The sequence below is a fragment of the Mustela putorius genome, unplaced genomic scaffold, assembly GCF_011764305.1.
Source record: "Mustela putorius furo isolate JIRA1106 unplaced genomic scaffold, ASM1176430v1.1 tig00000640_pilon_pilon_pilon, whole genome shotgun sequence".
NCBI lineage: Eukaryota > Metazoa > Chordata > Mammalia > Carnivora > Mustelidae > Mustela > Mustela putorius.
The window spans coordinates 107124-121279 of record NW_025421432.1 but is presented as its reverse complement, the minus strand read 5'-3'; the positions used below and the strand labels follow the sequence as shown (position 1 = coordinate 121279).

The 14156-nt window shown below is 33.7% G+C and overlaps 1 protein-coding gene across 2 annotated transcripts in view; it reads right to left on the bottom strand.

Moving 5' to 3' along the window:
• The window catches only part of PTPRQ (protein tyrosine phosphatase receptor type Q), a 194101-nt gene that overhangs the window by 132662 nt on the left and 47283 nt on the right, over positions 1-14156 (bottom strand). For both annotated transcript variants that reach the window (XM_045082935.1, XM_045082936.1), the window contains exons 18-19: positions 3958-4118; positions 3104-3249 (exon numbers count right to left, since the gene is read on the bottom strand). In XM_045082935.1, coding sequence (XP_044938870.1) covers positions 3104-3249; positions 3958-4118 — 307 coding nt within the window. The remainder of the gene's footprint in view (positions 1-3103; positions 3250-3957; positions 4119-14156) is intronic.

Sequence of the window (14156 nt, the reverse complement as noted above, 5' to 3'; positions counted from 1 at the left end):
GATGGTTCTATAATGTATCAAAAAATTAAATTCAGCAAAGTTTTGTGGTTTTTTTGCCAATATATGGTGGAGGGAGGAATGAGTGTAATAAAAGATCTACCTCAATTTTGTGGTTGCTTATCCAGAAACAGGCAAGTTAAAACAACATAACAATGTCACACAAAATATGATCTGTAAACATCAATATCTTTCAACATATCTATCTTGCACATGGAATAACTGGGTTACATGAAGTATCTTTTAAAAATATGAATATAATTAGTCATTTAAAAAGAAGGAAATCTTGCCATTTGCAACAGCAAGGATGAACCTTGAAGGCATGCTGCTGAATGAAATATGTCCGACAGAGAAAGACAAATACCATATGATCCCATTCATAGGAGGAAACTAAAACAAACAAAAAACCAAAATCCTGCACTCACAGATACAGAGAACAGATTGGTGGTTGCCAGAGGTACAGAGTGGGAGGGGGTGCGCAAAATGGGTGAAAATGATCAAAAGGTACAGACTCCAGTTATAAAATAAATAAGTCATGATTAGGTAATGAAAAAATATATTAATATAGCTTTTGAGTATAATTTTTAATTTTTCTTTGTTATGGAATTTATTCTGATTACTTATCAGAATAATTTACCTATTGACTATTCAGACATGAATGATTTTGGATCACCCAGAACTCATTCGTGATCAATATAACATCCATAAACATGTAATAAATTTGGAATTAGATCAGTTATCCAGATGATTATTTCAGTCATTTTATTAGATTTTTGGAAAAAAACTGTCTTTCAGCTTAAATTATTGAATTAAGACTTGCTACTTTGTATATATAAATGCAGCCAGAAGTTATATAGTGAAAGCATTCAAATTTGATTAATCCACCAGTACAGTATTTATTTAGCATTCCCGTTAGTAAAACAGGACACTATGTCAGGCACAGGGAGGAGATATGACATAAGTGGGTCAAAGGGAAAATGTGGAAGCGTTAATACGTTCTACTAAACACAATGTGCAGCAATTGAGGGAAAAACACATGAGATTAAAACACAAGAGATTAAATTCCCCAAGGTAAGAAGAAGGAAAAATCACTTCACCACAAACTCAAATGCTCCATAACTAAGTGCCAAAAATAAGGTTGATCTATAATAATAATTTTGTGTTCTTTCAACTAAAAATATTTACTGAGCATTAAACCTATGTGTGATAGAGTACCAGGGGACTTTGGAGGATAGAATGATAAGTGTCACATGACCCTTTTCTTCAAGTTATTTGCTATGGCATAGGGGCTGAGACAAGTAAGCAGATACCAGGAATGAAAAGCAGAATATGATGGGCCCGCCATGAAGTATTCTACAAAGTTCTGTGGGAAAGAGAAGGAGGAAGACAAAAGCGTTATACTTATTCTGCTACATGAATTTTATTTTGAGGATTTCTTCTATTCTGCCAATACAAAATAGAAAATTAGGAAGTGAAGATGCTGTATTTAACACTAACTGGAGGCACAAATTAAAGCAGAGATGAACTTTAAGCAATATGAGAAATGTTTTCACATCATTAGCCTGTGCCCTCTTGCAGCTGTCACACTTAAAAGCATTCTTAAGATTATTTAATAAAATATTACATTTTCTAAGATAGATGAATTATAAACAGGATGGTATCATATACCCAGGTTTAAATAAATAGGTTCATAAGATCATATTGAAACCATAGTTAGATGTTTACACTTCATTATTTAGACGTGGACAAAGAGAACCAAGATAGAATTTTGTACATAGGTCATAAAGTAAATTGTGCAGAGGCAAAACCTTTGCTCAGGTTTAGAACTACTGATACCAGTTTGCAATATTTTTGCTGAGTGGATGAAAGAAGAAAAATCTGCATTTTGAATGGTCTCTATGACATAATGACACATCGTTAAATTTATAAAACAATTGTATAAAAATAATAAATTGCACATTAATCTCATTTCTTTTCTCCAAATAGAGTAGAACAAAAAGGAATAGCAAAAACTGCTTAATCCACATAGAAGGGAAAAAAGCACCCTCCTTTCTTCTGCTGCTCTTAAGGTATTTGTTTAAAAAGTCTACATCTATAGCTACATATATATCTATATCTTCATGTCTTGGATAAAGTCGTTTTCCTTTTGGCATAAAGTTTTAAGTAGTCACACTTATTCAACCCCTACCCTTAGAGGGTTTTGAGCAGAATATCAAAACCAAACCAATCTTGGATTTCTCCTCTTCACTGCTGGGTTAGTCCTGAGACAGCTAGTAAAATTCTGGTCTGACTCTACTGATCAGTCTAAACTAAAGCAAATAATACAATAAATCCTGCTTTGTTTCCCGAGATTGTAAATTGTAGTATTTCTTTGAAATTGTTTTTTTTTTCCAAATTATATTCCAACCCTATTTCTGATTCAATCACAACCATTCCAGTTTCATCCTTTTCATATATTAGAGGTCTATAAAATATTTAGTTTGGATAAATAGAGGATTTCTGTTGAGTAAATTGAAAACATTTCTCTAAATGAAATGCATCTTAGCTATCTTCATAACCATCATTCACATCAGAAAACTATGCGATCCTAAAACCCTGCAGAGGGTTAATATCAAGTTAAATAACCACATTACTAGTAGTTTTATTACATCTAATACTAAGTAACAACAACAACAACCCCTTCTGCTAGTAGTGAAAAATTTTTAAATTGAGGAAAAATACCCAAACATATCCAAACTTGCACTGTATACAAACAAAAGGGGAAAATTTAGCTAAGAAATAAGTGAGGGTAAATTAAACCATCAACTCTTTAGAGAACACTTCTTGGAGAAGTAGAATTAAGGGCCGTATTTATACACAGAATTTTAAATAGGTGGTCGCTTCATTGTTAGCAATACATTTGAAATGTGTGAGCATGCATAGCTAGATTAAAATGTATCTGACATTTTTTCCACCACATTTTCTTAACGTCAGTGGGAGTTTTACAAAATGTCTATGCATAATTATCAGTGTAAGAAAAATGATTTTTCTACCATGCCAAGTCTTTATCATCATCAACAAAACTGAAGGATATAAATAAAGAAGTAGGAGAAAACTCAGGTCTTACCTGCACAAAAGTACCTGTAGTATTTCTGTAATACACTGAATAATATTGTATAATCCCATTAGGTTTTGAAGGAGGCATCCAAAAGAGCATTATTGATGAAGAACTGAGATTTACATAATGAACATCTTTGGGAGGATCACTTGGTGCTACAAAATAAAATTTTGAACAGAAGACTGTACTTGTGGTTTCAAATAATGTTTTGAAATCTAAATACCTGTCTTTGATAAGTAATGACCATTGTTTTTCATAAAAAAATTAAATAAATAATAATACCTAATTAGCAGTCAGAAATGAAATTGAAATCCATAGGTTCTCACACTATATCTTAGCAATACCCAAGCAGAGGACTATTAGATTTTTTTACTCATAAAACACTATCTTAGCTCTAAAACATGCCCATTGCCCTGTATTTGAAAACAACATCATAACAAGTCTCCAATATAAAGCACATAATATGAAATTCTAATTTAACTTAGAATCTGGAAACAGAGAACAAAGGTAAAAAGCTGACTTGTGCATTTTGTTTCATTTCACTTCATGCACTGTGTTTCATTTAACAAATATGTAAAATGCTTACTAACTGTCAAGTTCTGTACTGGGTGCATTTGCAAATATAAACTCATTTAAGCCTCATAAGGAGCCTGTAAATTAGACATACATTGTTTCCATTAATATAGATAGGAAACTGAGGCACAGAGAGATTAATTTTCCCAACATCACAGAGCTGGGAAATGATGCAATTTTGCCTCCAAAATGATGACAGATGTTGGGTTTAATAATACATTTTGATATTTACTACTTATTTTTTCTAAGTAGGATATTCTTTTACTTGGCCTACATCCAAAAGAACTCACCTCCCTCAGGTGTTCGAAAGTTAATGATACTGCTTCTCATTTTCCCATCACCAAACCTGGTGCTAGCTGTTACATAAGCACTATATTCAATATCATAGTCCAAATCTGAGAACTCTAATGATGTTTCAGTTACATTAATAGCTTTAAATGATGATCTATCCCTGAGAGAAAAAAAGAAATTATCTGTATAGTTGACTATTAAACATTACACATACATTTTGAGCACAAGCACATTAAAACAGGATAAAAATGTCACTTATTCTGAAAGGCTGAAGAGTGAAATTCAGAATAATTCAATAAATAACTTTCTTTTGTTTTCAAGTATATCCAGTAATTTAATCAAGTGTTAATAAGATATTCATACATGAATTTGCTTGGGCTGATTTCAATAGATCTATAGGAATACTATGTGGTCCAAATAACTACACTACTCCTTTTCATACCCATGTTTTAGTTGTTCAAATATGTGTTCTTTTTAAGTGTTGACAATATCTTATTTATACTCTTTATTTGTCAAATTCACTTTTCATATGTATTGTACAAAACTAATATTTACCTTAGACCAATTCAAAAAAATAGTAAATATTTGAATGGTAGTATCAACTAAAATAACAAGCTTATGGGTTACCCTTCATTTATTCATTATATTAATTAACCTTTAATTATTAATTTCTAATAATAAATTATGTACTAACTGGAAACATACTAAAAAGAATGTATGTATAACATACAAAAAAGAAAAAGGTAGAGCTCATATCTTTCATCAAATTAAAATCTTAGAAGTATTTAAAATGTCACTCCACAAAAGGAAACACAAATAAATGTTGATTAAAAACTCTCCAAGTAAGTACTGAAATCACAAGAGGGAAAAGAAAGTCTAAAGAACAAAATGTTGCTAAGTAATAAAATACTACAATTATCTTATTTCATGCTCATAGAGTTTCTATAGTTTTGAATTAAGTATTGATTAGAATCTAAATTAAAGAATGAACATGTATAGAGGGGTGCCGAAAACAGCATTTAAAAAAGAAGTTTAAGGGTGCTGGGTGGCTCAATCAGTTAGCATCTGGCTCTTTATTTTGGCTCAGGTCATTATCTCAGGGTTCTGGGATCAAGCCCCACATCAGGCTCTGTGCTCAGTGGGGAGTCTTCTTGAGGATTCTCCTCTCCCTCTGTGCTTCCCCCCACCTCTGCCTCTCAAATAAATAAATAATCTTTTTTAAAAAAAATTAGATTTTAAAAAGCAAGAAAATTAATTATGAAAGAATGTAAGGGAATATGATCAACATCACAGAAAAAGTACATATCTTTCACGTAATCTCATTTTTCCTCTAAAGTATCACAAAGCACCCAAGAAGTAAATGGATATTTCCTCTGAGTAAAAATGCTCTCTCTTTGCCATTAAAATAATGAAGGGTATCCACAAAGACAGACATTTCAGGCGTGGTTTTACTATTACAAAAGTGTCAATCCACTCCAAATATTAAGTGTGGTTATCTGAAAAGTAGTTGGAAAGCTTACCATAGTGAGAAAAATATGGATCCAGAGTATGAGATTGGAGACGGGCAGGATTAGCAAGGCTGTTCAGCAATTTGAAAGAGTTCCATCAGACTGTCTCTCTCAGAGACAGTCGGGACTTCACTGAGACCCAGGAGGGGGCTCTTAGAACTTAATGCTGTGGCTGTTAGTCTCAGAGAAATGCCTTGTCACAGAAACTCTACCCAATTCCATACTCCTGTCATTGGTCACAGGTCATTAGACACTGCAGTATGGTTAATCCAATTCAGATCTCCAAAGCTATGGAATTAGCTAAAGTAATCTAATTGCACTTTATCTATTTTAAAAATTCCTTTTCAAGCATATTTTTCAATGTTATCCTCTGCCTTGCGTCACTACCTTCTTGCCCTGATCTTCACAACAAAATACTGCAGATGACTATGCCTACAATAAGAAAAACCCTGATTATGTTCCATAAATAATGTAGAGTGGAGGCAATTACCTGGAAAAGGCAGGTCAGAGTACATTTTGTCTCCTATATCCAGATATTTCAGTAAGAAGATAGTCTTTATGAATTATCTGAATAACAAAACCAATAATCCACCTCAGCATATACCAACATAGTTTCTAAATCTGTTCTGGGTTATCCTGAGACAAAATAGTACTAACAACATTTTTCAGATACTGATACATCTTGCTGTTTCAGGCTTGTTTGTTTTTCATTTGGAATTTAGGATTGTTGCTGATATTTTAATGACTAAGGTAAAAAAAAAAATATCTGAGCATAAGTAAACTCAATTGAAATTCCAAATTCTGATCCAAATTCAGAACACAGATAAAGAGTTTGCTCTATAACCGAGAACGTGGAAGTAAAATATGAGGGAAGTGCTCTGTCTCCAAGGAACTGACTCCACCCTCCTGCTCTAAAGCAGTTGCCAGATGGGAGGAAAGACCCATGAACCTCTGGGCTGACGCCTGAGCTCTCTGCCTTCCAAAGAGGAATCTCGGAGCCGTCCTGCAGCTCAGATGGGTCACTCCGTCCCGTGCATGAGAAATCCTGGCTGGACACTGCCATCATCTTTTGGCTTTTAACTGGCTTGGTTTAAAGACCTCCGTTTTGTTCTTACTAGTTTGAAAATATTGTAACAAGAATGTTAGGTGTTCCGTTAGAGTTTTTTATTTCCACTTGTAAAAGTATGTGTTCTTCTATATCTTGATTGTTTTTGGCTTATTATGATTTATGTGATTAACAATAACAATAATCTATATCCTTATTTTTTTGTAATTCCCTAATTCGGATGTATCATAGTTATTCAGCCATTCTTCTGTAAAACTAACATTTATGTTGCTTTCTCTCTCTCTCTCTCTCTTTTAGTTACTAATCATGATGCAGCAATCATTCTTACACAAATGCCTTTTCATAACGGCACTTGAATTTCTGTAGGTTAAATTCCCAGTAGTGTAATCATTGATTCAAATGGTTTTTTTTTTAAATGATTACTGTTCCAAAATTGTTTCTGTCCCAAATTATAAATGATTATAATTTAGAGCCACAACTACAACGTGTGAGAGCACACCTTTTGGCAAACTCTTATCACTAGTTTGGATATTAATCTTTTTACTTACTACAGGCTTGACCAAAAAAAAAAAAAAATCTATTTAATCTATACATCCCTAACCATTTGTGAGATAGAATATCTTTTCATATGTATGTGGTCCTTTCTTCTTTTTTGCATATTGTACACATTTCCTTTCCTATGTTTTACTGTAATGGTTTAAATGGAAAACAATATATATTAGCATTAGAAAGACTAATGATTAGTCTATATATATTAGACTATACAATAGTCTAATATATATAGAATATATAGAATAGAAAGACTAATTATTAGTCTATATATTATATTAGACTATATATTATATTAGACTATATATATAGTTTATATATTAGAATTAGAAATACTTCCAATTAGTACTCCAAACAAAGGATAGATACTTTCCCAGGCCCTCTGAATTTAGAAATGATATGCATGCAATCAACATTTGACAAAATTTATTGAACATTTACTTTATTCAGGAACTATATTAAAAATAGATATGAGTAAGATGTAGCCCCTGTTCTCAAAATAGAACAGTAAATAATTGTAAAACAATTCATTAATAACAATGGGATCCCTTTAAGTACAATACCTTCCCCATCCCAACCACCAGTGGCTCACAGCAAAGAAAAGTTGATGAGCAAAAAAATTAAATCAGTGAAAAAAAAGTTAAATTTGTAAAATTTATCTATTGGTAACATTTAGAAAAGGAGAATAAGGCATAACTCCCAAAGATGCAGGAAACTGTTGACTAGAAAGTTAGTTTGTAAGGTTTGTGCGTAGAAGAGGGATGGAAGAGAAAGAATAGAGGCCTCCCTGACAAAACAGGTTTAAGTCTTACATATCCAAAAGGATAAACTGTGTGGAAAAGGAAGGAATATAAATATCAACAATACTTAATCTCTGAAGTAGGTAACTTTCAACAGCAGGCAAACCTACTAGTCAGTGTAAATTTTCAAATTGAGAAAAAACTTGAGGGGAGTACTCAGTGCTTTCATATTACTGATTTAATTCTGGAAACTTATTCGAACATCTTAAAAGCTTTCTTGAATTTGAGATATCAAAATAACTTGAATAACCTTGAAACCAGGCTGAATAAATAGAAAACACAGTTTTGCTCTCTATCTCATCAGTAACACCAACGTTACCAAGAAATGTCTTGGGATGGGCTTAATGTAATCTTTAAAACAAAGTTATTTCCTCATTAAGTTATGATTTTTTTTTTCCAAAAAAAAAGATCACATTTTGACTTCTAGGGCATAAAGGAAATTCTAGAGTATAAGAGCAATTCTTTTGGTCTGGGTTAGCACTTTCTTTGCTCATCTTTTACCACATCAAGATCGTGGTAAGCAAGAATCACCAGTGGAGGAATGCTGAGTACCAAAATTGCCTGGGAAGACTCAGACAAATTCCACTTCCCTAAGCATGGACATGAATGGTTTTCCACACAAGGTCTGAGATCCTTTGGAAAGGCGTGGTCTTAATTCTAACTTTCATCATTTGGTATTTTGTTCCATGTGGGTAATCTAATCTAATGACATATCCATCCTTGCCCATTTCTATGTTTTCAAAGCTATAATCTGCTGTTATATATTCTAGATTAACCATTTCACTCAGTAAATAACACTTCCAATGATAATTTAAACATCCACATATATGACTCCGTCAAATACTCTCTTCTTCTATGAACAGGTGATTTTCACAAATTTTTCCAGTATAAGGAAACTGCTTGACTATGTTGTGCTTTAGTCTAGAACAATTACCTGCATAGCTGAGTTCATATAGACTCACAATTATGTATTAAACAACCCCAAACTAATTAAGACAAAAATGGGTGCATATTCTATGATCCTAAAGCTCTTAATAGTGTTTCAGAGAGAGTCTGAGTAAAAGCAGGGTATTTACTTGTCATTGCTATTATTCTTACTGTCATCATTTGGTTAGCTGGTTGATTTGGTTTGGTTTTGTCTTGTTTGTTTGCCCTTGCAGAAAAGACACACTTATAAGATTAAAAGAAAAAGAGAATGAAGTTGAAGATAGGGAACCATTTATAAACTATGATCTTGGAGCAGACACACGGAATTAAGGACCGGAAGATAGGAGGAGGGATTGTGCTTCGGCTGAAGGAGAAAGATTTCATTCCCTGAGAGTAAATATCCCTTAGGCCAGAATGAGAAGTTTGAATTTTATTAAAAAAGGACTAGAAAGTCCTTAGAGTATTTTCTCTAGCAGTGTGATCTTTGGGTCCATGGCTAAAATAAAAATTTTAAATCCCATAAAATATTGAGATTCATATTCTCCTGATAGATGGGCAGATAGAGACATATGTATACCCTTATTCAAGCCTCAAAAATCCATGTGTCTGGGCTGCCCACCTCTCTAGCTTCATCATCTCCTGCTTTCCTCCTGAACCATTATACTCAAGATATAGGGTTGCTTTGCTGTTATCCCCACAAGCTTCTTACTGTTAACCACATCTAATGAAATTATTTGAGCTCCTACATCCAATTAGCATATCCTGGATTTTCAGCCATATGTCAATAAATTCCTATTTTTGCTTAAGCTTATTTAAGTTGGGTCCAGGCACTTGAAACTAAAAGTCTTGACTGAAACCTCTTCCTGTTCTCCCAGCAGTTTCTCACATGCCTTGATCCTGTGTATTTCCACCATCTGCATCCTTCCCTCCCTGAACAAGCTCTATTTTGTTTACATGCTATAGACAGAGACCAGCAATCATAATGGTTTGCACATGAAACAGTGTACCTATTCTCTCACAATGAATATAGTCCATCAATTAATGTAGACCAATAACAAATCAGTGATTTTTTTTATAGAAATAGCCCATATATGTTGATGCAATAAGCTTAATCTATTATAACCCTACAGGGTTATTAGTGTTTCTCACAAATACTTTTATCAAACTAAGACTTCCCTAATTCTGTAGGTATACTGCTGAGTATTTAGAACAGATGCCAGATATAGCACTTATTCCTAGTGATTTGATAAATGTATGATTTAGAACTAAGACAGATCTAGGCATGAATTCTTTTTTTTAATTAATTAATTTATTTTCAGCATAACAGTATTCATTATTTTTTCACCACACCCAGTGCTCCATGCAATCCGTGCCCTCTATAATACCCACCACCTGGTACCCCAACCCTAGGCATGAATTCTTACTGTTATCTTCTAGCTCTGTAAACTCAAATAACTCCTTAATCTCAGAACTCAGTTTTCACACCTACAAAATGGGAATAATATTCTCTTTATGGTGTTTTTATGAGAAATAAATAAAGAAATATAGGTAAGGAACCAAACACATTTGTCCCAAAATATTAACTACTACACTATCCCTCTTGGCCTTTTTGCCTAGCTTTCCAAGATGTAGTGTTCCCTAAGTCTGTAATACAAGGAAATAACAATCTCTCCCAGCTGTGTACATATCACAAATGTGATTTAAAGACCCCCAAATTGAGGGTGTAAAGATTCAAGATCCACCCAAACAAAATAAATGACTAAGAAGACTAGATTTGAAATAGGGTGTGGTGGGAACTGTGGTAAATTGTCAAGCAAATGCCCCATCTAAAGACAGCTTCTATTTAACTCCAGCTGATTTTTTATCAAAGGGAATATGGCAAACTTCCTGATTTCTGCAAGAAACAAAGGAATCTGAAGTTTTACTAGAGATCTAGTCATTGTAAAACGCTGACAGAATTCTAATCAAAATTGATTAACGGTTCACAGGTCCAGCAAAGCACAGGTGGCCCACAAGGAGCCTGTATGTGACCTGACACCCACCTTCATCTAGGTCATTCAGAAAAACAACTAACAAGATAGAACTGACATGGAGTTTTTAATATCCCCCTAGAAAGCTCAAGTTAAACAATTCAAGGGTATCCTTGTATTGAACCACTTTCTCTACATGTGTTCCTATCTCTCCCAGCCGAATGTGACCCCAATAATCCATCTTTATAATGCTACTTATCAACATCCTGGCACGGTTCACTCCCATGCCTCCAAGGCTTCATATTCATTGTCCTTAATCCACAGAGGATAAATTCCAAGACCCTCAGTGGATTTCTGCCTGAAACAACAGGTAACTCTGAACCCTATGTATATTCTTTCCATACATACCTACCCTAAGATGAACTTTAATTTATAAGTTAGGCACAGTAAAAGATTAACAACAGTAGCTAATAATTCAACAGAATGATTATAATAAGATACCATAATAAAGTTACATGAATGTGGCCTCTCTCTCTTAAAACATCTTATTGTACTGTACTCAGCCTTGTTCTTGTGATGACGTAAGATGATAAAATGCCTACGTGATGAAATGAAGTGAGATGAATGGCGCAGGCATGGTGAGGCAGCATTAGGTTCTTACCGACCTGATAATTTGTCAGGAGGATCATCTACTTTGGGGCTGCAGCTGACTGTGGGTAGGTGATATTGCAGAAACCAAAACCACAGTTAAGGGGAGACTACTGGACTGTTTCTGCTGAGGTGTTCTACTGATTTATCAATCTAACTTTACAACCTTCCCTTTCTGATTATTGATCTATATTGTATGCTCAAACAGGTAATTTTACTAGGGGGGGGAATACTGTAGAAAACTGGAAGCAACAGAGCTAAGTATAATTTTAGCATATACAAGGCCATTTCCAAAGTTAAACTTTTATGTTATGGGGGAAATTATTTGACAATTGACATTTTTTAAAAAGCTGACTTCCTAATATACTACTTAGCAAATATTTTTAGAATTATTTCATACACATATTTTATCTCCAATTAACCTACAATAATTTTTAAATTCTCTTTATATTTTTATCTCCCCACAGAGTTTAATAAACATTTGTCAGACTGACTGATTCAAAATTACTACTAAGAAAATGAGAAACATTTAAAAGCCAAAATTTGTACATAAGCTAGAATTTTCAACATTACTTTCACTCCAGTCTTTTAGCTATACCTTATATGGCATTCACCTGGAAGTTTTATAAACAACAACAAAAAAAGAAAACTACTGTTAAGTTTTACTAAAAATATAGAAGCAAAATTGCTAAACAAATCTAAGTTGAGTTCAACTACAGATGGTTCCCAACTTACAATGGTTATTATAAAGGATTTTTCCATTTCACAATGATGTGAGGAGCAACACATATTCAGTAGAAAGTGTACTTGGAATTTTAAATTTTGACCTTTTCCTAGGCTAGCCATATGTAGTAGAGTCCTCTCTTGTGATGCTGGGAGAAGCAGCAAACCACAGCTCCCAGTCAGCCACACAATCATGAGGATCAACAACCAATATACTTACAAGGATACTGTACCCATATGACCATTCTGTTTCAGTAAAGTACTCAATAAAGTACATGATGTTTTCAACACTTTATTGTAGAGGAGGTCTGTGTTAGATGATTTTGCCCAACTCTAGGTTAATATAGGTGTTCTAAATACATTTTGGTAGGCTGGGCTAAGCTGTGATATTCTGAAGGTTAAGTATATTAAATACACTTTTGACTTAATGATACTTTCAACTTAGGTGTTTATCCAGATGTAACCTTATTGCAAATTAAGGAAGATCTATATAAAGTAAATAAATGAGCTTTGTATCAGTTTACTACAATATTATACCTCAATCCAAAGTGTATTAAAAAAAGCAACTGCTTCAATGGGAATTCATTTATTTAATGGTGGTTGCCCTTGCAATGCAAAGATTGTTTATCGTTTAGACACATGGAAACATAACATCAATACAACTGAGGGGAAAATGCTACTTTACCATTTTGATAAACTGATAAAAGCTATTACATAAAACAAAGTTTAAAAAGAAACATCATTTAAAAATGCAATTAGTTAAAGCAGATTTCTGTGCACACCATCTAAAAACCAAATGTGACTCACATAGTAGTGGTTATTCACCCACTTTTTGTAGAGAAATATTCATGACAGAGAGAAGTCAACCATTATAATGAATAAAATTGGCAGTCTGGATTTTGTAGATACACTGAAAATAAGAAATATCCAAAGATGTTGTTTTTAAAAGAATTTGGTAATTACTGGAGCAACCAAAATAATGGAAACTGAGAAGTATGAAAGAAATGTGAACCCCTGAAACAGGAACACTGTTAATAACAATATAACCATTTATCCAGTATTTTAAGAGAACCACACAGATAATTGAAAGGCAGTGCCAGAATTCAACCCCATGTCTCCAAAAGTGTTCCAAGTCCCAGTTTAACAAAAAAATGTAATATTAAAACCTTTTATAAGGAGTTCTTTCTATATCCTTTCAAATATAATTCCTGGGAGGTCTTTGGTTAGAGGTTGTTAGAGTTAATATAGTAAGAGTTTATTTTTTAATCTCAATAAGTTGTGAAGTAACTTTAAAGTTTTAATAAATTTATGTACCTTTAAACAATATTTATTTTAATACTTAAAAAGAAAGATTCACATATTCATTCCAACAACTTTATCAGGCTTGGCTGTCCAATAAGTTACACACACACTCAGGCACTCCGAAGGTCATGGAACGGCTTTTTAACTGAACGAGTCAGGACAAAGTGGCCACATTCCCACAACTGGACTCCAAGTTCATTTTTCACAAGGACACCTTACTCCAAACAGGCTGTGGGGCAGCTGCAGTTGAACCCTGCCCCTGGATTATGAAACCAGTGAAGTCAGCCTGATTCTCATGGCTACTTTGACTTCCAAGTGTCTTATTTACTGAAGTGGAACTTTCTGAATGGAGAGGCTGAGCTATTGCCTGCTCAGTAAAATATACATATAAAATTTTCAGTAACATCCTAGACTCAGACAGGCAATCAACAGTAAAATACATGTCAGTAGCCTGTTCTTGACAGATGATATAGCAGCCCTGGCTCAAGGATTTCTTTCCCTACAAGAGTCTTAATATTGTTGGCTAGTTGATGCTTTGCTTTTTTTGACTATTTGCTGGTCTTGATGAATTTTCTGTGATCCAGGGTGTGCTCAAGTATTTCTTTTGGAGTCATCCTACAGCTGGGGATATATTTCAATGCCTTAAAAGAAGTTCTCTGGCTCCCTCTATAACAAAGGAGGAAGTGATTCTCTTGGGTGATGCCC